The sequence below is a fragment of the Cetorhinus maximus genome, chromosome 1 (assembly GCF_964194155.1).
Source record: "Cetorhinus maximus chromosome 1, sCetMax3.hap1.1, whole genome shotgun sequence".
In the NCBI taxonomy this organism is placed as follows: Eukaryota; Metazoa; Chordata; class Chondrichthyes; order Lamniformes; family Cetorhinidae; genus Cetorhinus; species Cetorhinus maximus.
The window spans coordinates 168,965,682-168,992,504 of record NC_135879.1 but is presented as its reverse complement, the minus strand read 5'-3'; the positions used below and the strand labels follow the sequence as shown (position 1 = coordinate 168,992,504).

The 26,823-nt window shown below is 39.8% G+C and overlaps 1 protein-coding gene across 3 annotated transcripts in view; it reads left to right on the top strand.

Annotated features, from left to right (window-relative positions):
- mtrex (Mtr4 exosome RNA helicase) overlaps nt 1-26,823 on the top strand; it is a 157,808-nt gene that overhangs the window by 112,831 nt on the left and 18,154 nt on the right. For 2 of the 3 annotated variants that reach the window (XM_078549726.1, XM_078549716.1), the window contains 5 exons: nt 637-747; nt 953-1,141; nt 4,143-4,306; nt 17,598-17,703; nt 26,644-26,700. In XM_078549726.1, the coding sequence (XP_078405852.1) occupies nt 637-747; nt 953-1,141; nt 4,143-4,306; nt 17,598-17,703; nt 26,644-26,700 (627 nt within the window). The remainder of the gene's footprint in view (nt 1-636; nt 748-952; nt 1,142-4,142; nt 4,307-17,597; nt 17,704-26,643; nt 26,701-26,823) is intronic. The other variant, XM_078549721.1, reaches the window with a different exon arrangement.

Below are 26,823 nucleotides of genomic sequence, written 5' to 3'. Positions count from 1 at the left end.
AGGAAGGGAGTTCCAAAGACTCACTAGCCTCTGAGAGAGAAAAAGTCTCCTCATCTCTGTTTTAAATGGGCAATGCCTTATTTTTAAACAGTGGCCCCTAGTTCCAGATTTTCCAGCAAGAGGAAATATCCTCTCCACATCCATCCTGTCAACACCCCTCAGGATCTTAACGGTTTCAATCAAGTCGCCGCTTACTCTTCTAAACTCCAGTGGATAAAAGCCTAACTGGTCCAACCTATCCTCATAAAACAATCCACCACCGCCCCTCCCCCATTCCTGGTATTAGTCTAGTACTTTCCAATACTTAATAACACTTTCCAAATTTCTATGCATGTTAAATCTATGCTTATCAGTGCCCTAAGTTTGCATGATTAAATTGTCATAAAACAATTACCCCCTTGCCTGATTTTATCCCACATCATCCATTTTTGTCTGATCCTGCAGTGAGTTTTTCTGTGTGTTCTGTTCCATAGATGAGTGGGTGCGTAGATTAGGCAGGATATTCATAACTTTTTCCATATACTTTATATCCTTTGAGCTAATTCATCAAATGCCAATAGATTGAGCACATTTTTGTATTCTGTGAATTTGGCAATAATATAGTGCTGTTTTGTTCATTTCTTCTTTATTCAACAGGTTGTTCCCATCCTACTTCATTTAATAACATCCATCAGTAGTGTGCGTCTATATATTCCAAAAGATCTGAGACCAATAGACAATAGGCAAAGTGTTTTGAAATCGATACAGGTAAATTATTTTATATAGATGTATTCTTGTACCAGCCCCATTCCCAGCTATCTCAGTTTCTTATTTAAAGCACATTAAACCTGAAATGATTGCAATGCGTTTTTGAGAAAATGGGTCGAAGATTTAAAAAAATTCTACATGAAATGTATTTTCAAAGCTTTATAGCCCTGTCACTGTATATTCCTAACATATCTGTGTGTTTTAGGAAGTACAGAAGAGATTTCCTGATGGTGTACCTTTACTGGATCCAATTGATGATATGGGAATCAAGGATCAGGGACTGAAGAAAGTAATCCAGAAAATTGAGGCTTTTGAGCACAGAATGTATTCACATTCTATGCACAATGACTCAAATTTGGAAACTGTCTACAGGCTTTGTGAGAGGAAAGCACAGGTAAGTGACCTACATTGAGTGATACATTGTTTATGAGGAAACTAAATTATTTTCATCAAGGCTGCAAAATGGTGTTTATGGGTACCTTTACAGTACCTATAAACTTTTGGCATCCTAATGCATGTTAAGGAAGCATTGAAGTATGAGTTGATTTGCGTCCATATGATCCTTTTGGCAATACCTTGTGTTCACAAAAATTATTTTATCTCTTATTAAAACTGGCTAAAGATAAATGTAGCCAAAAATAACAGTTGAGAACCGTTGGCTATAGATGGGTCTGAAGAACAAATGACAATTTACATCAAAGAAAAATATATTATAAACAAAAGCAGAATACTACAGATGCTGATAATGTGGAATAAAAACAGAAAATGCTAAAAGCACTTAATTTTTTTTAAAAAGAGATAGAAAAAATATAAGGAGCTATAGTCCAATTAGGTTACTATTGGTATTAGGAAAGATAATGAAATCTGAATAAAAATGCAAGAAGGAAATATCTAGAAACTGAAAATATAGTGAAGAGTAGTCAGCGCACATTTCAAAAGGCAAGGTCATGCTTGACCAATCTGATTGATTTTTTTTTAAGAAGTAAAAGTATACATGGATAATACAGTCGGTTTAATATATTTGGATATTCTAAAGACCTTTGATAAAATATTGTGCAGCAGATTCATGAATAAGGTCAGGGCATGTAGAATTAGGTAAAAGCAAAATACTGCGGATGCTGGAAATCTAAAACAAAAACAAAAATTGCTGGAAAACTCAGCAGGCCTGACAGCATCTGTGGAGAGAAAGACAGAGCTTACGTTTCGAGTCCTTATGACTCTACTTCAGAACTAAAGAGAAGTAAAAATGTGGTGAAATATATACTGTTTAAGAGGGGGTGGGACAGGTGAAGCTGGATAGAAGGCCAGTGATAGGTGGAGGCAAAGGAAAGATTGCAGAAGATGTCATAAACAAAAGGTTGTAGGGGTGTTGATGGTGGTGATACTGGCTAAAGGAGGTGCTAATGGTGACATTAAGAGTAGAAAGCAGGATGAGCAAGTGACAGATGGCCCTAGTGGAGGTGGGGTGTGGGGAGGGGACGGTATGGGAGAAAAGATCAAAATAGGTTAAAAGATGGGGTTAAAACAATGAATGGAAATACATTTTTAAAATAATAATAGAAATAGGTGGAAAAAATATATATATATAAATTAAAAAATAAATATTTGAAAAAAGGGGATCAAAAAGGTGTGAGGATGGAGGAGAGAGTTCATGATCTGAAGTTGTTGAGCTCAATGTTAAGTCCGGAAGGCAGTAAAGTGCCTAATCGGAAGATGAGGTGCTGTTCCTCCAGTTTGCGTTGAGCTTCACTGGAATGTTGCAGCAGGCCAAAGATGGACATGTAGAATTAGGGGCCAGTTAGCAGAATGAATAGCAAGTTGGCTACAAAACAGAAACAATAATAGGATTAAGGGCAACTGCTCAGACTGGCAAAGGCATTACGTGCTGTTCCACAGGGATCTTACTGGAACCACTGTTGTTCAGAATTTTCATGAACAATTTGGAATCAAAAGTACATTTTCTAAATTTGTGGATAACACCAAATTGTGGGGTGCAGTTAATACAAAGGAAGATTGTGACAAAATGCATGAAGCTATTAATAAACTTGCAGAATGGGCATTTAATTTGCAAATGAATTCCAATATACTAAGTGTGAAAATGTGCATTTTGGTAGTAGAAGTAAGGAGGCCACATACTGCTTGGATAATGAGAGTTTAAATGGGGTAGAGGGGCAAACGAATCTTGGTACATATACACAAATCATTAAAAGTCATGACATAGATTAACCCGACCATAGGAAAAAGCAAATCAAGATTTGCGGGTTTATTTCAAAAAGGGTAGAATTGAAAAACAGGGAAGTCATGTTGAACTACTATGGAACCTTGGTTAGACAACCTTTGAGGTACTCCTCATAGCCTGGTGTCTGTATTATATAGAGACAATGGTGAAGAAACAAAAAAGGTTCCATGTATGATATCAAAACAAAGAAGGTATGACTGTCAGGAAGGACTGAACAGGCTGGTCTCTTTAAGGCTGAGGGGTGATCTAATAGAGGTCTTTAAAATGGAGTTCGATAGAGTAAACATAGAAAAGATGTTTTCCATCAAAAACCAGGGGCTAGATAACACGATCATCAGTTGTAATTCATTAGGGAATTCAGGAGAAATTTCTTTAACGAAAGGGTGGTAAGCGTGTGGAATTTGCTGTCACAAGGAGTAGCTGAGCTAAATAGTATAGATGCAGTTAAGTGGGAGCTAAATAAACACTGGAGAGAGAAGAACAGAAAAGTATGCTGACATGGTTAGATCAAGAGTGGGAAGAGGCTCGTGTGAAGCATAAATATCACATAGATTAATGGGCCGAATTGCCTGTTTTTGTGGTCTAGATTTGCTGAAACTCGATGATGTAACACTCACTCAACAAGTGAAGCACCATCTGTGAAGTGCAAGACAGTGTTAATGGTTCAGGTCAATGACCTGCAAACAGGGTCTCATTGCCTTTCATCCGCTGCACTCCTGGGAGCCTCCCTATTTTGCCACATCCCCCATGCTTCACTTCTTATCTGCTATTCTGCTATGATCATTAAATAACCATCCTCTGGACCTATCTCTTGTTTCTGTACTTCACTCATTATTACTTCATTTTGCCTTGCACCATCATCACTTCTGTAATTTAATCACTCCTGCCCTGCACCTACCACTTAGTTCTTTTTCCCTTCCTGTTTTTTTCCTGGCTTTCCACTTGCTTAAAAGTTGTTCACCTGCAACATCTTCGAGTTTTGATGAAAAGCCTTTGACATGAAATGTAAACAAAAAGTGAAAAACTTGACTGAACTTTGAGCCAAAGCGTTGATACCCTCTAGATAATTGCTTTGAGATTTGTACCACCTGGTCGATTATGCCACCTATTAAACTTTAATTGCATGTATTAAATATTCATATCTTTCTATATATAGATTGCTGGAGATATCAAAGCAGCGAAGCGAGAGCTGAAGAAAGCACGAACAGTTTTGCAGATGGATGAACTGAAATGCCGTAAACGAGTCATCAGGCGATTAGGCTTTGCCACTTCGTCTGATGTCATTGAAATGAAAGGACGAGTTGCTTGTGAAATAAGCAGGTCAGGCATCAAGAAAGCTAGCAATACCAGTTTATATTATCTACACTTTCTGAAAACACTTGGATATTTCACTTTGAATTACATTATTTCCCCCTATCCTAATTAATGCCATAATTTCTAATCTCCATTGTAAGCATGCTTCATTTCTGGGCAAACTTCAAAACTTCAGTTGCAAATGTGGCCCAATGCAACACAAATGTTTAGTTCTTCTTTATGTTGCATTTATACTACAATTTTAGCATAAGTGCACAGCAGGTTTACTTTCAGGTTACAGTGGTAAGGCTTTCATCCCTCACCTTAGCTTGTTTCCTCTTCTGATTGGCATCCACTCTTTTGTCATCTAGACTCTTGGTAGTACAGAACTTGTGGTTATGACACAGCTGATGGTAAATGCTGAGTTGTTCAAATCCCAAAGGGAAACTTGAAACAACTGCCACAACTTGTTTTGTAATTTGTATAAATTTCGAGATGCGTGCCCTGAATTCAGCAGTAAAAAGACCACCAAGTCTTATAGGCTTTTACAAAACTAAATTAAACATTCATTAACAGCAGAAATGACTTGAAATACATGCATAGATCTACAAATTACTACTATGATAACTTCTAAATCCCCTACTTAATCTGACTCCCAGTTACACTTTCGTTAAGGCAACAGTAAGACACATGTTTTTAAAACCCAGGCAAAGTAAACGATACCTTGAATGAGTTCTCTTAACTTCAGTCCCGGAAGGCGCAGGTGCTGAAGGCTTTTCACACGTTTTGAATCTTAGACTGCCTTCCCTTACGCACAACCTTTGCTCCTTTATACATATTTTCCCCCTTGAATGCAAATTCCCATTATTTCACTATGTCTTTGGACTTTATCTTTCTGATAATAAAAATCTCTCTCAGCACTAAGTTTTACCAGTAATCTTTGGGAAAAATAAATACATACTTGCTAAACTTCACCTTGCTAAGTGACACATTCCCTCTTTTTAAAACAATCTAGTCTGGTTTATTTAAAAATGTAAATGTCCCCTTGACACCTATGTTTCTAAACTTCCCATGTTTACCTAATTAACATTTCAAACCTAACTTTTCTAACATTAAAACACCCAGACTAGCCGCCTCTAATTCAATTAAGTCTCTCTCACACACATGCCACACAGTGAGCCCGATACGTTTTTGTGTGTACTGGAAGCTGACAACCAATTTAAGATTGTCAGTTGGGCTCACAGTGTGACGCACTTGCCTGTACTGGGCGCTACGTATATTAATACATAGGGCCCTGTTCTTTGCAGACAGAAAGAACATGCACACACATTGCGTCTGTTTCAGCTAAACAAAATAAGTGACAGCTATTCACTGACTCATTCCTCAGGGCAATGGCTTGACCAATCAGGGTGAAGCTGCCTGGTTTAAATTTCAAACAATGCTTGGCAGCTAACTGTCGGTCACCATCACTGGTGCATTCTCCAATGCAAATGCCTCTACCAATTAGAATCCACTTGCCAAACAATTAGCACTCTCTTCTCATACAGTATAAATTGTTGTTTTCCCCTTGCATTGGTATTCTTGCGAAGTGTCTTGATGGGTGCAAGACAAAAAGCTCCAACATGTCTATTTTTTTCAGGCAACTCTTTTGTCACCCTTAATGCAAAATGCTCTGAGGTAGAGTTATAAAATTTAATAGTGGAGAAGGAATTCATTTGTCTCATCATGCCTGTGTCAGCTCTGATACAATTATCTACTTTGTTCCATTCCCCTTGTTTCCCATACCCTTTCTTTTTAAAAAAAAAGGCATTTACCCACTTCCCGCTGAAAAACTTTATGGACTCTATTTGAACAGTTGTTTTTGTAGAGTGCTTCATATTCTAAAAAAAACTATGGCTAAAAGTTTGTTCTCCTAAATTCTCATTCTTAATATAAATTTATGCCAATTATTAACTCATTGGCAAGTGAAAATTGTTATTCCTCATTTACCTTGTCAAAGCCCCTCATTTAAGTGTTTTTGATCACTAAATCTCTTAACTTTCTCTGTTATAATATCTCAGTTCCTCCTCATAATTAAATTCTGTCGCCCTGATATCATGTTGTAACTATATTCTGCATGACCATATCTGATTTCTTAAAACGAGGTCCCGAAACATTGGAAGAATAGGTGACCCTTGCGCCTCTTCTGCCGTTCTACTGGATCATGTCTGATCTGTACCTCAATACCATTTCCCCAGCTTTGATTCATATCCTTTGATGTCCTCATCTAACAACAATAAGTTGACCTCAGTCTTATAAGTTTCAGATGAGCCTGCATGAGTTCTATTCCAGATTATCACAACCTTTTGTGCTGCAAAAGCGCTTTCTGATTTCACAATTAAACAGCCTGTTCTAATTTTTAAGATTGTATCTCTTGTATAGTTTTTCTGTATTATTCTGAAAACAGATTATCTGGTCATTGTCACATGGGACCTTACTGTATGCAAATTGACAACCACATACTCTACATTATAACAGTGACTACATTTCAAAAGTACTTAATTGGCTAAAGAGTGCTTTGGGACATCCTGAGGACATGAAAGGCACCATATAAATTTCTTTTTTTTTCTTCAACCATATGAACTCATAAGCCAAGTCTATATAGACTGTCCTTGCAGCCTTTTAAGCCCTGATATCATTTTGGTGAATCTACCCTGTACCCTCTACTAGGCCAGTATATTTCCTTGATATGTGGTGCTCCACACTGAACACAGCTCTTCAGGTGGAGTCTGACTTCCATCAGCCTTTAACACTGTCTTTGACTCTGCCTCAGCCCACCCCAATGTTACTTCCAGACTTAGCTATTCCAGTGCTCTCCTGGCCATTCTCCCATCTGCAACTTTCATAAACTTGAATTCATCCAAAGTTTTGCTGCCCATGTCCTAACTTGCACTAAATACGGTTTACCCATCACTCCTGTGCCCACTGACCCATATTGGTTCCAAGTCTGGAAAACAGTTTGATTTTAAAATTCTTATCCTTATTTTCAAAACCCCTTCATGGCCTCACCCCTCCCTATCTCTGTAATCTTTTTCAGCACTACAAGGCGGTGTCTGAACTCTATGCTCCTTTAATTCTGACCTCTTGTGCACCCACAATTTTAATTGCTCCATGATTGGCAGCTGTTCTTTCTGCTGCCTTGATCCTAAGTTCTGGAACTTCCTCCTAAACTTCTATGCATCTCTAGCTCTTCTCCTTTAAGACACTCCTTAAGACCAACCTCTTTGACCAAACTTGCCCGAAGATTGCCTTATGTGAATCTATCAGATTTTGTTTGATAATGACCCTGTAAAGCATTCTCCTCCCACATTACAGGCACAATATAAATACTAGCTGTTGTTCATTTTGAGCAAGGCACAGTAGAAGTGAAGCATAATTTCCTAACTTTGAAATTTCAACTCTTTTGAGATGCCTTTTGAACATGTTTGGAACCTGTGCACTAAGAATTAGTGATTTGTGTCCCTGGCTTCCCAAATTTCTTTGCTCCTCAGCAGTTCCTTGTCACATGCCATTAAGAAGATATGCTGATTTGTCTTCCCTGGATTGAAAGTGGATGACTTCACACTTCCCCATATTGAACTTCATCTGTCATAGTTTTGCCCACTCAATCTGTCTATTTTCTCTTGTAACATCCTGCTTCTATGTACACAACTTTGTGTACACAATTACTGGTCTTCCTGTCTCAGTGTCATATCTAAACTTGGGTATCTAGCGTATTAGAGTATTCTTCATCCAGGTCACTAATTTGCAGTGAAATGCTGAGGCTCCCAGCAGAGATCCCTGAGAAAAACTGCTCGTGACAGTGCACAGATCAGAGCTCCCAGTTTATCCTTCTCTGTTTCCTACTTCCAACTAATCACCAACCTATGTCTTAAGGTGGAACCATATCAAATGCCTTCTGGAAATCCATTTAGATACCATGTCTGTGACCGCCTCCAAAAACAAAGTTCAACTAGATTAGCTTGACATGTCCTAACCTTCACAAATTTATCTTGACCCAGAAAATAAGGAATTAGAATCATTATGGGTAGAACTAAGGAAAAAAAAGGACAAACACTGGTAGTGCTGGTTTATAGGCCTGTTAACAGTCATTACAATGTTACAGTATAAATCAGGAAGCTGGAAGACCATGTAATAAAGGCAATGCAATAATGTTGGGTGACTTTAATCTTCACATTGACTGGGCAAACCACATTGACAAAAGTAGTTTGGAGGACAAGTTCATTGCAGTTTTCTAGAACAATATGTTAAGGAATCGACCAGGGCACAGGCTATTTAAGATCCAGGATTGTACCATGTTAATTAGTAATCTTAGAGAATCCTCTAGGAAAGAGTGATCATTTTATGATACATTTCTCATTGAGAGTGATGTGGTTTAGTGCAAAACCCGGGTTTTAAATTTAAACAAAGCCAATTACATAGGTATGGGGGCGATTTGCTAAGGTAGATTGGAATATTAGGTTAAAAGATATGCCAGTAGATGAAGAAGGGCGACCATTTAAATAAATAATTGATCATTCTCAACGAATATGTATTCCCTTGAGGAATAAAACCTCCATGGGAAAATGGCCCAGCTATTGCTTATATAGTTAAGGATTGTATTCATCTAAAAGAAGCTTACAATATTGCCAAAAAGAGTAGTAAACCTGAAGAATGGGAAGGTTTTCAAAATCAGCAAAGGATCACCAAGAGTTTGATAGCAAGAGAAATAAGAATATAAGAGCAAACCAAGAAATATAAAAATAGATTGTATGAGTTTCTGGAAGTGTAAAAATGAAAAGATTAGCAAAGTAAACATAGGCCCTTTGGAGACCGTGACAGGAGAAATTATAATGGGAAATAAGGAAATGGTGGAGAAATTAAACAAATATTGTGTGTCTGTCTTCACAGTAACAGGCACAGAAAACATACTAGAAATTGTGGAGAACTAAAGTCAAATGAGATTGATGAGACTAAAAGCCACCAAATCCCCTGGACCTGATAACTTATGCCATAATGTTTTAAAAGAAGTTATGGATTGGTTTTGATTTTTCAGAATTCTGGACCTAATGGACTGGAAGGTAGCAAATAAAGCTCTAAGGAAGGAGGGTGAGAGGAAACAGGCCAAATGCCAGATTATGTAATTAGGGACATGGTAACAAGTACTTGGAAGGTTGTGAAGATGATTAGGCAGAGTCAGCCTAGTATTATGAAAATGAAATGGTGCTTGACAAATCTATTAGAGATTTTGAGGGTACAGCTAGTAGGGTAGGTAAGGAGGAACAGTATAAGGATATAATACATTTGGATTTTCAAAAGGCATTCAATAAGCAACACACAAGCTTGTTAGACAAGTTTGAGACTCACAGTATTGGTGGGGGTAATATATTAGCATGGATTGAAAATTAAGGACAGAAGTGAAAAAAGTGGAAGTCACCGTAGTCCCAGAGGACTATAGCCTGCTCTCTTTTTATAGAGAGATAACTGGTGGTGAGTTTAACCTGAGGGCTACCACACCTTAGGCGAGGGGTGAGGTTGAGAAGGCCTCATGAGGCTGGATGACCTTAGCCAGTGCGGGAATTGAACCCGTGTTGTTGGCGTCACTCTGCATCACAAACCAGGCCATCGAGCCAACTGAGCTAACTGATCCCCTGAAGGACAGAAACACAGTAGGAACAAGCAGGTCTTTTCTCCACTGAGCTACATCTACCACCTTGTTTGGTAGGTTTTAACTATGGACTGCCTCAAAGATCGGTGTTTGGGCTTGGCTGTTTACTATTTATGTCAGTAACTTAGTTGAAAAAAACCTGGTGTATCATATCCATGTTTGCTGCTGATACAAAGCTAGATGGGAAAGTAAACTGTGAGGTAAAAACACAAAAGCTGGAAAGGTTATATCTAAGTTATATGAGTGAGCAAGAAGGTGGCAGATGTAGGATAATGTTGGAGAAATGTGCAAGTATCCACTTTGGTTGGAAAAGTATAAAAGCAGAATTTTTATTGAAAAGGTGAGAAACTATTAAGTGTCAGCTGTGGTTCAGTGGGGAAACACTTTTGCTCCAGAGTTGTAAGGTCTAGGCTAACACTCCAGGGCAGTGCTGAACATGTGCTACACCATCAGAGATGTTGTTTTTCAGTTGAGATGTTAAACGAAGGCTGGGCCTGCTCTCTCAAGTGGGGTAAAAGATCCCATAGCATTAGTTTGAAAAAGAACAGGATAGTTATCCCTGGGGGTCCTGCCCAATATTTATCACTCAATCAGCATCACAGTAAAACAGATTGCCTGGTCGTTGCCACATTGTTGTTGGTGGGAGTTTACTGTATGCAAATTAGCTGCTGCATGCCACATTATATCAGTGATGACACTTCATGAAGTTCAAAAGTGTAAAGCATTTTGGGGCATCTGGTCGTTGTAAAAGGTGCAATATAAATACAAATCTTTTCTTAAATGTTGGTCTTCAGAGGCATTGGGGGTTTCTTGTACATGAATCACAGAAAGTTAACATGTTTAAAGCAAACAATCAGGAAAGCAAATCCTATGTGGATCTTTATTGCAAAGGAATTGGAGTATTTAAGATTTATTGTAACCATGTGGGGTTTTGTTGAGACCACAATTGGAGTGCTATGTACTGTTTTGGTCACCTTACCTAAGATGTCCTTGCTTTAGAGGGGCCGCAACAAAGCTTCACTGGACTGATTCCTGGGATGAGAGGGCTATCCTGGTAGTAAAGATCGAGTAAAATGTGCCTATATTCTCCAGAATATAGAAGGATAAGATGCTATCTCATTGAAATGTATCAAATTCTTAAAAGGACTTGCCGAGGAAGCTGCTAAGAGGCCATTTACCCTCGCTGGAGAAATTCCAGTACTGGGGGGTGTCATAGTATCAGGATAAGAGTTGGTCATTTAGGACTGCAATGAGGAGAGGCTTCTTCATCCAGCTCTGAATCTTTGGTATTATCTACCCTAGAGGGCTGAGGACATTCAGCAATTGACTATATTCTAGACTGATATCAATAGATTCTTGGGCGCTAAGGGAATCTCGAAATCCAGGGATAGAGCAGGAAAGTGGAGTTGCAGTAGGAGATCAGCAGTGATCTTATTGAATGGTGGAGCAAACTCGAGGGGCTGAGTGGCCTACTCCTGCTCCTAGTTTGTATGTTCGCATATAACCCCAGCTTCTCTGATCTATCCACATATATGAAGTCCCTCTTTCCTGGAACCATTCTGTCAATCTTTTCTGCACCCTCTCTAAAGCCATTACATCTTGCCTAAATTGCAATGTTCAGAATTGGACACAATACTCCAGTTAAGGCCAAGCTTCACCATAGCCTTCTTGCTTTTGCACACTCTGCCTCTGTTTATAAAACCCAGGATTCCATATGTCTTTCCAGCCATTTTCTCAACCTGCCCTGCCACGTTCAATGATTTGTGCCCATATACCCACGTTCCATCTGTTCCTACACCACCTTTAGAATTGTACTCTTTATTTTATATTGCCTCTCCTCATTCTTGCTAGCACTTTACTCTTCATCTGCCACATGTTTGCCCATTCCATTAGCCATTCTGTGTCCTCTTGAAGTCCATCACTATCCTCCTCACAGTTTGCAGTAATTTCAGGTTTTGTGTCATCTGAAATTGTGCCCTGAACACCCAACTCTAGGTCATTAATATCAAGAAAAGCACTGGTCTTGGTATCAACCCTTGGGGAACCCCACTGTATACCTTCCTCCAGCCCAAAAAAAAAAGCCACTATCCCGCTTCCTGTCACTCAGCCAACTTCGCATCCATGCTGCCACTATCCCTTTTATTCCATGGGCTTCAACTTTGCTGGAAAACTGGTTATGTGGCACTTTATCAAATGTCTTTTGGAAGCCCATGTGCACCACATGAACCACATCAACCCTCTCCACTGACTCAACAAAAATGCCAATCAAGCTAGTTAAACATGATTTGTCTTTAACAAATTAATGCAAGCTTTCCTTAATTTGTCAGCACCTGCTCAGGTTACTTTGTCCTGCATTTACATTTCTGAAATCATTCCCACCACCAAGGTTAAACTGACTGGCCTGTGCTTGCTGAGCTTATCGTCACACCTTTTTTGAACAAAGGTGTAACATTTGCAAATCTCCAGTCCTCTTGCACCACCCCTGTATCTAAGGAGGCTTGGAAAATTATGATCAGTGCCCCTGCAAGTTTTTAAAAAAATATTCTTTCACAGGATGTGGGTGTTGCTGGCTAGGCCAGAATTTGTTGCCCAGCCTGAATTGCCCTTGAGAAGGTGGTCGTGGCATTCTTGAATCACTGCACCCGTACTCCCCTCAGCATCCTCAGATGCATCCCATCTGATCCTGGTCACTTATCATGTTTGAGTATAGCCAGCATTTCTGATAACACATCTTCATCAATTTTTAGCCCATCCAGTATCTCAATTGCCTCCTTTTTCACTATGACTTCAGTAGCATCTCCTTCCCTGGTAAGGACAGATGCAAAGTACTTACTTAGTACCCCAGCCATGCCCTCTCCCTCCATATGTAGATCTCCTTTTGGTCCCTCATGGCACCACCCTTCTTTATAGAATGGAATCATAAAATGTTGTGCCCTTGCCAGCTCTCTGCAAAAGCAACACAACTAGTCCCACTCCCCCACTTTACCCCGTGGCCCTGGAGATGTTTTCTCTTTGGTAACTATCTAATGCCCTTTTGAAAGCCACACTGAATCTGCTTCCACCACATTTTCAGGCAGAGCATTCAACATCCTAACCACTCACCACATAAATTTTTTTCCTCATTTTGCCTTTGGTTTTTTTGCCATTCACCTTAAATTGGTGGCCTCTAGTTCTCGACTCTTCCACCAATGGGTACATTTTCTCTTATCCACTCTGTTCAGACCCCTCATGATTTTGAACACCTCTATCAAATCTTCTCTCAACCAGTCTCAGCTTCTCCAATCTATCCACATAATTGGTTCCAGGGTTGAGGGACTTCATTCTCATGAATTTTTTCTGCACAGACTCTACTGCCTTCACATCATTTCTAAAGTGTAGTGGCCAGAATTGGACACAGTACTCGAATTGTGGCCGAACCAGTGCTTTATAAAGGTTCACCATAACTCCCTGCTTCTGTACTCAAATGCCTCTATTTATAAAGCGCAGGATCCTTTTGGCCTTTTTAAAAACTTTCTCAACTGTCCTCCCAGCTTCAACAATTTGTGCATATATACCCTGAGACCCTCTGTTCCTACATCCCCTTTAAAATTGTATCCTTTATTTCATATTGTCTCTTATTATCACCAGGTGAGAAGGGGTGAACTGACTCCCCTCTATTCAACCTCCTCAATTGGTCACAACAAAGATTTGTTTCTTTTTCACAAGGATATGCGTTTTCCAAATCAGAATGCGTTTAACTATTTAAGCTGTGAGCAATAAGGAGCCAATCAAACAAGGTTTTCTTGAGTTAAAGAAAGAGCAAATTTAATAACCACTAAACCTGAGAAAAAATAACAAAAATGCGATGTCACGCATTCAGCCCTCATGCAGTCATTTGGGCGTGCGCGCGCAAGCACATGCACACACACACACACACACACTCCATAAATAAGAGGAGTTAGAGTCCAATAAAAAAAGGTAAAAAAATTTACGGTTAAGTGTCCTTTGATTGTCCGTGAGGTATAGATTTTAAACGTTGCGGATGATTTAGGTTGGCTGGTTTCCTGGATGTGGTCAGATGTAGAAGATGTTGCAATTACGTGATCTCAGTTTGCTGGTAGGTTTTTGGTAGAGTTGGCTTCTTGAACTGGGTGACACATTTATTTCAAAAGAGAGGGAGGTAGAGAGAGCAGCCCTCAGCCTGTTTCCTAATACTTTCTTGACACTGCCTGTGTCACATGCAATCTCTCTTTAATGGTTGGGCACCCTTGCCTCAAAACACTTCACCCATTGTATATTTCCAATGTTATGATATAGCAGGTGGTAATTGCCAGGCTGACCAAATTCCAAAGGGAAACTTGGCCAAGCTATCTCAACGATTTGCAATTTACAGTTTTATTACAAGAAGGTATGTGCACTGAAGTCAGAAGTAAAGAGTCCACTACCACTTTCAGAGACTTTAAAGATTAAATTAAAACACTTATTAACAAAAGAAAACTTAAACACACAAGATTACAGTTACACGGTTAAATTTAGTCTTATGACATTTCCCAAAAGATTTCGACTTAGCTCGACTCCCAAATAAACACCCTTTTCCAGGCAATAGTGCAAATTGATTCTTAACCTATAAAACATCCAAGGCACCCACTGTTGCTATAAGGGAGGTATTTCACAGCTGCTCTCTTTCTCTCACTGGACGATGGAAATTCCAAGGCTTTTAACAAAACCTTGATTTCTGGAATAAGCAAATACTTCTCTGGGCTAGAGGCTGCTTTTCACAAGTCTGTCTTCGCACAACCCACCTTTCAGGATCTCATACGGTCACTCCTCTCATACAGCTTTCAATCTTTCCTTAAATATATTTTCTCCCCTTTTGATCTTTAAATCCATTGTTATAAACATTGTTTGGAAGTTACCTTTCCCAGAATATAAAAATCTTTCATGTTGTCATAATGGCCAGCACTTTTGGGAAAAATAAACTTAATAACTTTGCCTCATTATTTATAATTTTTGACAGTTGTAAAACTTCCGGTCATGTCTCTTTTAAATTCAAACAGCTGACACTTCACTCCCCACTTATCTCCCAATGCAAACTCCCATTCATGTTTTATCTACTAGGATCTCACCTTAGCTTGCCCGTCTCCATTTCAAAATGCCTGCTTTTACACCTAACCTCTTTGATGATTTAAACCTTGCAGCTTGTCTTCAGTTTAATTAGTCATACACACACAACACACGCACACACTTGACAATTTATTCTTATAACATTTTCCAAAAGATTTCTACTTAGCTAGACTCCCAAATAAACATGTTTGCCAGGCAACAGTCCAAATAGATTCTTAATCTATAAAACATCCAATAATATTATTGCAAGGCACGCACACACACTACCCTTGACATCAAGGCCACATTTGACCGAGTGTGGCATCAAGGAGCCCTAGCAAAACTGGTATCGGGGGGAAAACTCTCCACTGGTTGGAGTCATACCTAGCAGAAAGGAAGATGGTTGTGGTTGTTGGACATTAATCATCTCAGCTCCAAGACATCACTGCAGGAGTTTCTCAGGGTAGTGTCCTCAGCCCAACCATTTTCAGCAGCTTCATCAATGACCTCCCTTCCATCCTAAGGTCAGAAGTGGAGATGTTCGCTGATGATTCCATGATGCTCAGCACCATTCGCGACTCCTCAGATACTAAAGCAGTCAATGTCCAAATGCAGCAAGACCAAGACAATATCCAGACTTGGGCTGACAAATGGCAAGTAACATTCGCGCCATACAAGTGCCAGGCAATGACCATCTCCAACAAGAGAGAATCTAACCATCACCCCTTGGCGATCAATGGCATTATTATCACTGAATCCCTCAATATCAGCATCCTGGGGGTTACCATTGACCAGAAACTGAACTGGACTAGCCATATAAATACTGTGGCTGCAAAAGCAGGTCGAAGGCTAGGAATCCTGTGACGTATAACTCATCTCCAGCCTCCCCAAAGTCTGTCCACCATCTACAAAGCACAAGTCGGGAGTGTGATGGAATACTCCCCACCTTCCTGGTGAGTGCAGCTCCCACAACATTCAAGAAGCTTGACACCGCCAGGACAAAGCAGCCTGCTTGATTGACACCACATCCACAAACATTCACTCCCTCCACCACCAACGCACAGTAGCAGCAGTATGTACCATCTACAAGATGCACTGCAAGAATTCACCAAGGTTCCTTCGACAGGACCTTCTAAACCCACGACCACTACCATCTAGAAGAATAAGGGCAGCAGTTAGATGGGAACATCAGTACCTGGAAGTTCCCCTCCAAGTTACTCACCATTCTGACTTGAAAATATATCGATGTTCTTTCACTGTCACTGGGTCAAAATCCTGGAACACCCTTCCTAAAAGCACTGTGGGTGTACCTGCACCCCATGGACTACAGTGATTCAAGAAGGCAGCTCACCACCTTTGAAGGGCAACAAGGGATGGGCAATAAATGGCCCAGCCTGCGAAGCCCACATCCCATGAATGAATAAAAAAACACAGGCCCCACAAGCCTGCTTTAGTATCCCACAATAATATTAGGAAAAAAATGAAATGTTCTTTGCACCAAGAAGTTTTGGGTAGGTCTGTCTGCAGCAGCCATCGTTTCAATATCCAGTACTTTGCATTCTTAACGTCTCTTCCTTCGACAGTTACGAATTTCAATGGGTGTCTGGATTACAGGCAATGTCTCTCTCTTCACACACCTCTGAGGATGATTTGTTTGTTTCTCACCTTCACCTTGGGAAGTGGCCTTGCATTTTTTACTAGTTTGCTCTGTCTCAGTTCAAATTGCAAAATTTCCAGTCAGTTGAAAGTTGAAACATCACATTTTCAAAAATAAAAGGGTAATGCCTCGTGACACGCTTCACATTTTTCCTACCAAAATGGATCGCCTTGTACTTTTCTGCATTAAATTTCATCTGCCATGTATCTTTTTACTATTGAAACGCCTGTGAAAGACTTTTGGACTCCCTTTCATGTCAGTTGCTAGTCACTTCTCACACACTCTTTGCTTCTCTTATTTCATTTTCCCTCTGAACTTTCTACATTTAGTCTCACTTGTATTATCAACCTGACATCTGTCATGTGCACCCTTTTCTGCTCCATCTTACTTTCTGTCTCTTCTGTCATCCGGAGAGCTCTGGCTTTGGTTGCCCTTCCTTTCCCCCTTGTAGGAATGCATCTTGGCTGTAATTGAACCTTCTCCTTTTTGATTCCAGTTTACCTTGGACTAATCCGTTCTCTTACCACCACCTCCCATTAAGTTCTTTATTTAAGTATGTTCTTATGCTGACTCCCTTTGACCAGCTCATACTTGTTCAAATGCTCAGCCATTCTTGATACAATAGACCATCCAATGATTTGTATTGGATCTATGATCCATACTTTTGGATTCTGGTACCCCTATTTATAAAATCTTAGATGTTGCATGTTTTATTTGACAGCTATATTAACTTGTTGTCCAATTTTTAGACATGCCGTCCTACACAAGATGAGCGCTATATATTCAATTTGTTTTATGCAATGCAATTGTGTAGTAGTAAAGCATGAATTATAACAAATGACCATCAGTGTTTTCTGTGATTGGTATAACCAGATCATTCGTTTCTCTTGTAGTGCGGATGAACTTCTTCTGACAGAAATGATGTTTAATGGGATCTTCAATGATTTGGCAGCTGAGCAGGCTACAGCTTTACTTAGCTGTTTCGTATTTCAAGAGAAGGTAAAGACACTTACTCACCCTTCTCCATTAAGAAAAATGCACTGTAAACTGAATCTGCTGATGTAATCGTCAGATGTATGAACATTTTGGCACATTTTAAATTTTTTTCTGCGTATACAAACTAAATCTTGACTTCAAATTTAGAAGGTTTTTTTGTATCTGAAAATATCAACAGTTTGAGTTTTTTTTTCACATGTATTTCCATTTCTTTCCTGGCCCTTGATGGTAACTATTTTGGCCCTGGTTGAATAAGCTCAGTAATTTGTCCATCATAGTAGCATCTACAGGTTATGTAACTGTGAGCGAGGGGATAAGAGAACAGCTTAATTTATTCCTCTCCATACACAGGCACTTTACAGGAACTGGGTCCTTCCATTACTCCTGTTGCTCTGGTTTACCTAGTGTTTGTGGGAGCTTATTGTGCAGAAACTGACTTCCTTGTTTCCTGCATTGCAATACTGACTTTACTTTAAAATTACTTCATTGGCTGTAAAGCGCTTTTCAAAGTGAGAGACAACTAAATGCAAGTCTTTTTTTTGCAAGCTGAGATCCACTTAGCTCAACAATGATCGTGGATCAGTCTCGAATCCTTCCAAGTCTGTTAGATCAGTTGCACACCAGGGAATATACATTCCAACTCAGCCATTGGGGGAATTGACGTGTTTCTAAAATGTGGACAGTTCAGCAAAACTTGGTAATATTGTCTCTTGGGAAAAATAAAATGAGTACTACCAGTCTAACACCTAGGATTAACTTAAAAAACCAAGAGGAATACAGAAGGTTCAGATGGGAGATGAAAAAGCATATTAGAGAAGCAAAGAGGGATTATGAGAAAACACTGGCAGCCAACATAAAATGGAATCCCAAAGTCTTCTATAGGCATATAAATTGTAAAAGGAGGAGTAGGGCCAATTAGGAACCAAAAAGGGAATTTACACATGGACGAAGGGGCCATGGCTGAGGTATTAAATGAATACTTTGCATCTGTCGTTACCAAGGAAGCAGATTCTAACAAGGTCATGGCGGCAGACGAGGGCACTCTGTCACTAGAATGGTTCAGAATTGATAAGGAGTTGAATAGACTGTCGGTACTTAAAGTTGACAAGGCACTGGAACTGGACGACATACATCCAAGGATATTGAAGGAAGTGAGAGTAGAAATTGCAGGGGCATTGGCCCTAATTTTTCAGTCTTCCCTAGACTCAGGAGGTGCGAGAGGACCGGAGAATTGCAAACATTACGCCCTTGTTCAAAGAATGTTGTAAGGATAAGCCCAGCAATTACAGACTAGTCAGTTTACCTTCTGTGGTGGGAAAGATTCTGGAAACGATTATTCGGGATAGAATTAGTAGTCACGGAAAAATATGGGTGAATAAAGAAGAGCCAGCACAGATTTCTAAAGGAGAAATTGTGTTTAATTAACTTGCTGGAGTTTTTTGAAGAGGTAACAGAAAAGGTTGATGAGGGTAACACTGTTGATTGGTGGTGTACATGGTCTTTCAAAAAGCACTTTTTTCTTTTTTTATTATTCGTTCATGGGATGTGGGCGTCACTGGCTAGGCCAGTATTTATTGCCCATCCCTAATTGTCCTTGTTCAAAGGGCATTTAAGAGTCAACCACATTATTGCGGATCTGGATTCACATGTAGGCCAGACAAGGTAAGGAGAGCAGATTGCCTTCCCTAAATGACATTAATTTGATACAGTGCCACACAACAGACTTGTGAGAAGAGTTATTGCTCATGGAATAAAAGGGACATTAGCAACGTGGATATAAAATTGGCTGAAAATTAGGAAGCAGAGACGAATGGTTATTTTTTGGGCTGGATGAAGGTTTGTAGAGGAGTTCCCCGGGGTCGGTATTGGGACCTTTCTTTTTCCTGATATAGATTAATGCTCTAGATCTTGGTGTGCAGGAGACAGTTTCAAAGTTTGCATATGATACAAAGCTTGGGAGTGTTGTAAACTCTGAGGACGACAGTGTAGAACTTCAGAAGGACATAGACAAGCTGGTGGAGCGGGCAGATAGGTGGCAGATGAAGTTCAATGCAGAGAATTGTGAGGTGATGCATTTTGGTAGGAAGAACATGGACAGAATATAAAATAAGGGGTGAAATTTTGAAGGGGATGCAGGAGCAGAAAGACTTGGATGTATATGTACATCATTGAAGGTGGCAGGACAGGTGGACAGAGCAGTTAATAAAGCATATAGTATCCTGGGATTTATTAATTGGGACATAGAGTACAAGAGCAAGGAGGTTATGCTGAATTTATATAAGACACTCGTTGGACCTCAGCTGGTGTATTGTGTACAATTCTGGGTGCCACATTACAGGAAGGATGTGAACACAGAGAGACTGCAGAAGAGATTTACAAGAATGGTTCTAGGGATGAGAAACTTCAGTTAAGATAGATTGGAGAGATTGGGACTGTTCTTAGAGAGAAGAAGGCTAAGAGGAGATTTTATAGAGATGTTCAAAATCACGAGGGGGCCGGACAGAGTAGATAGGGAGAAGCTGTTCCCGCTCGTAAAAGGATCAAGAATGAGAGGGCACAGATTTAAAGTGATTTGCAAAAGAAGCAAATGTGATGTGAGAGAAAACCTTTTCACACGAGTTGTTCGGGCCTGGAATGCACTGACTGGAAGTGTGGTGGAGGCAGGTTCAATCAAGGCATTCAAGAGGGCATTAAATGATTATTTGAATAGAAACAAGGTTCAGGAGTACGGGAAAAGGCAGGGAAATAGCACTAGGTCATAATGCTCATTTGGAGAGCCGGTGCAGACATGATGCGTCGAATGGCTTCCTTCTGTGCTGTTAACATTCTGTGATTCTGTGAACTAAAATAAATCTTTTCATGGTCCAACTTTATAGAATAGTATAAATACATTTCTGGAAATTTTTATGAAGTCTGATGTAAATGTAGCTTTCTATCTAAGATTCTGTGGTTACCAGCTTAACTATGAACTAGGAGATGATACTTGTACTAATGTTGTGAAACTTGGACAGTGTTAAGCTGATTGTTGATTCAGCTAGTGTTACTGCTTGAATTAACCAGCACTCGAATAGCCAGTACAGTTTACATCTAAACTATAAATTTGTAGAATGATCACAATACATTCCTGTGTGTCAGTGGCAGCTTTCCGTAATACGATGGTTTGAGCCTTGATGGTTGGCACTTGTGTTAAACATCGCCTGATATGGCTCAGGAGCCCCACTCTGGCATGGCATTCTCTGTTGCATTTGCTGCAGAGGAAGGAAGTGGCTTGAGAAGGTGCACGATTCACAGGCCTCTGTCTTCTCTGGACCCTGTTCTTGGCCAGCTGAGCTCATCATTTCTGTTCACCACTTTCAATTCCCTTCCAAAACTTCAGCCTCCAAAGGCCATGGCTGTCACCAACTTTCTCCCAGTTGTCAATGCCCACAATCTTCTTACCTTGCCTGCAGGTGTCCTTATAATGGTGTTATGGACACCCAGGAAGTTGGGACCCAGTGACCAGTTTACAGTACAGAAAATCTTTGGGCATATGGCTGTCATCTATACAATGAGTATGAAGAGTGGCAGCAAAGTCATGGCGGGAGGGGGTTATTTCTTGGAGCAAAATATACTGCTGTGAAACAGTATATATTGGTGTGAAACCTTTTGTAACCAACAGAGAGGGCAGACTGGGCCTCTGTTTCAATTCTGATCTGAAACTCTCATATTGCACTGAAGTTTCAGCCTCGACGCAAACTTGATATGCCAAATGGCCTCCTTCCATGCTGTACTATCCTTGATTATCTGCTCAGCTGTCTGAGTGGATTATGAATTCACAGCCTTTCTGACTTGGGAGTATACTACCAACATAATCATCGTGTTCAGGAACTCAGCCTCGGTTAGGAAGAATGGAAAGGCTAAATAGTAAATACTTTGAAAACTACTGACATTGTGAGGTGGCCAAATTCAAGCTGTTAGAATTGACTCCAATCCTATATGAGTGGATTTCCAGCAGTCTAATGTAATACTTGATGCAAATAGCCCATGTCCTGCCCTGGAATAAATAATCTCTTAAAGTTCAGAATGTAATAAACACCATTCCCCTGCCTCACATCTTGCAAATTTATGCTTTTTTCATAGGTTTGGCAGAGAAGGGCATTTATAAAGCAATGAATTCATGGTGCTTAGACCAGAGAAGGGCTTTCATAACATAGATATAGCTTGAATTCAAGGTCATATGTCTTGTATTTCTGTACTTCTAGGCATATTCTACAGAAATCTACCTTTATTTGGATGCACCACACCACAAGATTAATAGCAGGAGATTTGTTTGCACACCATTTACAGCATTTTTGGTCAGTTATTGATCTAGCCTGTATTGACAACAGTTACCTACTCCCAGAATCAACAAAAGCAGTCTCCCCCCCCCAATAGTTTCTATATTAAAATCGTAGATTTTTTTTTGAATTACATCAATTGAGGAAAAGGTGTATTGTAGACTAGTACTTTCCACACTTGTCCTGTGCACAAGGAATACTGAAATCTAACATTCAGCAATGTGAAACTCTTATTAATTTATCTCCATCCCAACATACTTTGACACCATAGGGACAGCATGTAGTAATGATTCTGATTACCTATTTTGCCAAGGACATCACAGTTTTTGAATGAGCAAAGCCTAATTTCACATTATTCATCAAATAACTTCCAGTTGACTGCCTATTAAGTTATTATAAGCCTGGAAAAATAGTATTGTAAAAGCCAAATATTGCCAATGTTGGAAATCTGAAAGAAAAACAGAAAATGTTAGAAATACTCAACAAATCAGGCACTATCGGTGGAGAGAGAAATAGACTTAATATTTCAGGTTGGTGACTTTTCGTCAGAACTGGAAAAAGTTAGAGACCTACTAGATTTTAAGCATAGAAGCAAGGAAAGGGGGAGGCAAGGAAAGAACAAAGACGTCTTTGATGGGGTGGAAGGCAGGGGAGATTAAATGATAAAGGGGTGATAGTGAAAGGAAAAAGTGTGTGGTAATGGGATAAGTAAAGAAACTCCGGAGAGGAGTCTAGAGGAGCTGGAAATGACTATAGCAGAATCATAACCAACACCTACAGTCCAAAAGATTCTAACAGTTGGTTGTGATCTGAAATTGTTGAACTCAATGCTGAGTTTAGAATGTCATAATGTCCATGTGACAATCATAATATTCTTTCATCTCCCATTGCTTGATGTTTATTTAGAGGCTATAAGTTTATTCACCAATGTATTAATCCTTTCTTGACTTATGAAGGTAGCCTAAAGGATCCTCATTGTAGACATTTGCCCAATCTGATTTTGGTGCATCACAACTTTTGTGGCATTTTTATGATTTCTGCAATGGAAAGCAGCCTTGTTGATTTTCTTGATTTTACTTAGGAAAGTTAGTTAATTGCAAGAATAACTGACAGGATAGGTTGGTCCATAGGTTTAATTCTAAGTTGCTCCTAACATCTGTGGAGTAATTTTGTGATGAGAGAATTCTCCATACCTCATGATTGTGAATTTTGCTATGATGCACCCTGATTGAAAATCAGGCCAAAGTTGGTTCCTTCACAGATTTTGGCTTTTCTAATTTGAGCCAGTTTCAGGTGCCATGAGGTGCATTGCTGAACTGTATGAGTTACAAGGTTATTGACTTGATTCCCAGTGGAGGGTAATCTATCCGATAATAGTTGTGCTGTCTGCATTCCAGAACCATGTAGTTTCCAAATTCCCAATTGCTCCCAATGTCAAACTACTGACTACTGCTGAGAAAGAGTATGTTTCAACATTGGTTGAGCACAGCTCAGGCTCATCCATGCTGGCTTGCAATTTTTTTCAAGTCGTCTGCTTTCATGCACAGCCCAGCCTTGCATGTGAAGAATGACCACTCAGGTAAGATATCATAGGAATGTCGGTACATGTAGACCCATACCCCAGCTGAGAGCAAAGGAGAAAATTCAAAGAAAAACTGTTCTATGGAACTTTCAATGACTAGTATTATGTACTAATTTTTAACAACTTTGCCATTGATTTCTACATTAAGACATTATTATACCTAGAAGTTATATTTTATGGCATAAGTCCTCTCTTTAGTTTGGCTGGTTTTACAGACAGAAATCCCTTTATAGTTCTAGGTTCCTGCATGCAGAAAATCCTACGGTGTTAAATTTTCAACATGTTTTCTTTTACGTAGTTCTGGATAACTTCATACGGTTTCACTTCTTTCATTAATCAAATGAATAAATTCTGTTATGATTTTTGTGTTCTTTAACACAGTTTGATTACATTTTATTCGTGATTTACTTTTCAGTCTACAAAACTATACAAACAAAGTGCTCAACAGTCTAATGCAACTTCCTCTTGCCTGTCTGGTTTGAGGTTTCTGCCATCTGTCTGTTATTGAGCATTGTCAATGGTTTGTATTCCCAATACCAAATTTTATAAAATACAGATTAAGGCCTAAAATGCATGGCAATAAATGCAAATTGTGTTCTAATTTTGATGGCTTTATAGATTCAATGGTGATGCAATATTTCCTTTGCTGACCATTTCTTCTGTAATTTCGCTTAAGTTTTTCTTGTCAAATTTGACCATCTTTTTCCTCATGAAATTTCCTATCTCTCAATTACTGATACACTTTTCACACCTAAGATCATCTGTTTCTGTAGTTACTCCAATGCAGATAAACTGCAATGTATAGTTTGTTTATCAGATTGCATCACTCAGGATATTGGAGTACCGACAGTAAATATGATCTGCTCATGATGTAGTTTCTAAGTAGTTTTTAATATCTTAGGTAAAGAAATTCCAGGGAGTGGGCACTCTGTTTTGCGTCCCGATATCATCGCGCTGAGTTATGTTTCAATCGGCGCACGCAGGCCGGAATCAGCTGCGTGCCCACCGATATGTAAGCGGCCTATTAAAGCGGTTAAGGAACCAATTAAGGCAATTGTAAACGCTGCCTGTCCAATTTTACAGTTGGCGGACAGACGAGAAGGCCATGCGACCTTCGTGTTTTTTTAGGAAACCTCATCCATGAGTGGGATGCGGTTTCCTAAAGCTTTTATTAATTAAATTTTAAAATGTTCATAAATAAACACATGTCACAAACACATGACACATCTCATATGACACAGTCACATGAGGGGACATGTTTTAATAAATTTCTCAATCATTTATTTAATTTTTTCAACATCGATTCAATCTACCTGAGGCAGCTGTGTGGCCCCAACTCTCCCTCCTCCCCCGGCCCGCACAGGTAGCGCTATCGCTCACGTATTACGCTAGGCAGGCCTTAATTGACCCGCCCGTGTAAAATGGCAGCGTGGAGCCAATCGCGGGCAGCAATTGGCTCCATGACCACCCCTGCCTGCCCCTGCTGAGCCCGCCCACCCGCCGCCCGAAAACTTCAGGCCATAGTTCTGAAGAAGCGTCATAATGGACTCGAAACATTGACTCTGTTTCTCTCTCCACTGATGCTACTAGACTGGCTGAGTTTTTCCAGCACATTCTGTTCTTATTTCAGATACAGAGCCTTTAGTTCTGTCTTTTTACTATTTTTGCAAACTGTGGCCTTATCTGCTGGTGCACTCTTAAGTTTGTACACTGTCCCTTCCCGCACATTCGGGTTATCATTACCCATGTTGCTATCCTGTGCTATTGCCTTGTCCTTTCCCTTTAATTTACCACATCTCTGCTCACATGATCCCTCCCCCCGCAGCCCAAAACCATTTAGTTTACAGCCCTCTCTACTGCCCTAATTACACGACTCACCAGGACACCGGCCCCAGCATAGTTCAAGTGAAATCCGTTCCATCGGTGTAGCTACCACTTTCCTCAGTTCAAGTGAAGTACCCCATGAATTGAAACCCTTTTCTCCCACCCCAATCTTTGAGCCATGCATTTAACTCTCTAATCTTATTTACCTTACGCCAATTTGCTCATGGCTCAGGTAGTATTCTTGGGATTATTACCTTTGTGGCTCTGCTTTTTAATTTTGCCCCTAATTGTTCATAATCCCTAAGCAGGACCTCTATCCTAGTCTTATCTATATCATTGATACCCACATGGACCACAACCACTGGATTTTTCCCCTCCAACAGCAAGTTCCTCTCCAGCCCGATCAGATGTCCCAAACCTTGGCCAGGCAGGCAACATAGCCTTCTGGATTCGCTCTCAGCTGCAGAGACCTGTGTCTACCCTCCTGACTATACTGTTCCCTACTACAATTTCATTCCTAGTTATTCGTTCATCCACTCTGCAGACCCCACTCTCATTTATTCAAGGTGCAAGAACCTTAAACCTGTAGATAATTGGAAGGGCTGTGGCTCCTTCACCTGTACCTTCTTGATCACTTTACCTTCCTCACTTGTAGTCACACCCCCTTTTCCTGACCACCAGAAGACCCTGTCCTCAAGGGTGTGACTGCCTTCTGGAACAAAGTGCCCCAGTAACTTTCTCCATCCCTGATGCATTGCAGAAATGTATCGCAGAAATGTAACAACTTTGTTTATTTTTGCTAACCTAATACAATCATACAAAATTACAACCCTGATCCAAAAGCTGGACTTTGGAACCCCAGCTGAAATAGCCTGACCGCTAAATGCATTTAAAATGTTTTACTTCACTCTGTTTTTCCTGTTGTCTTTTGCAGAAATGTCTGTTCTCAGTACCATTCTTTTATTAATGTATAAATCCTCAATCTGAACCCCAAGATCTGTTTGAATCAGCAATTTCAGCCATGTGCATATAATTGGGAATGTTTGTTTAAATTTTGTATCTGGCCCATTGGGGTCTGTGGTATGCATCTAAGTGATCCAACAAGACTAAAAATTGGGAGATTCCCACTGCTGTGTGGCGCTAAATCTCTGAATCATCTATTTAATGCACAATAATTATTGAGTGAGACCGTAATTTGAATGTGTGTATTTTAATTTATAGGCAAATGAAATGCCCAAACTGACAGAACAACTAGCAGGCCCGTTACGACAAATGCAGGTAAGGCATTTCTTAATAGCTAGTTATCACTGAAACTGTTCTTCTGTTTGGATGTACTTATTCAGACACTTTGGGTACTGTTCATACACTTGTACAAATCATGAATAGCTATTTATTTTTATT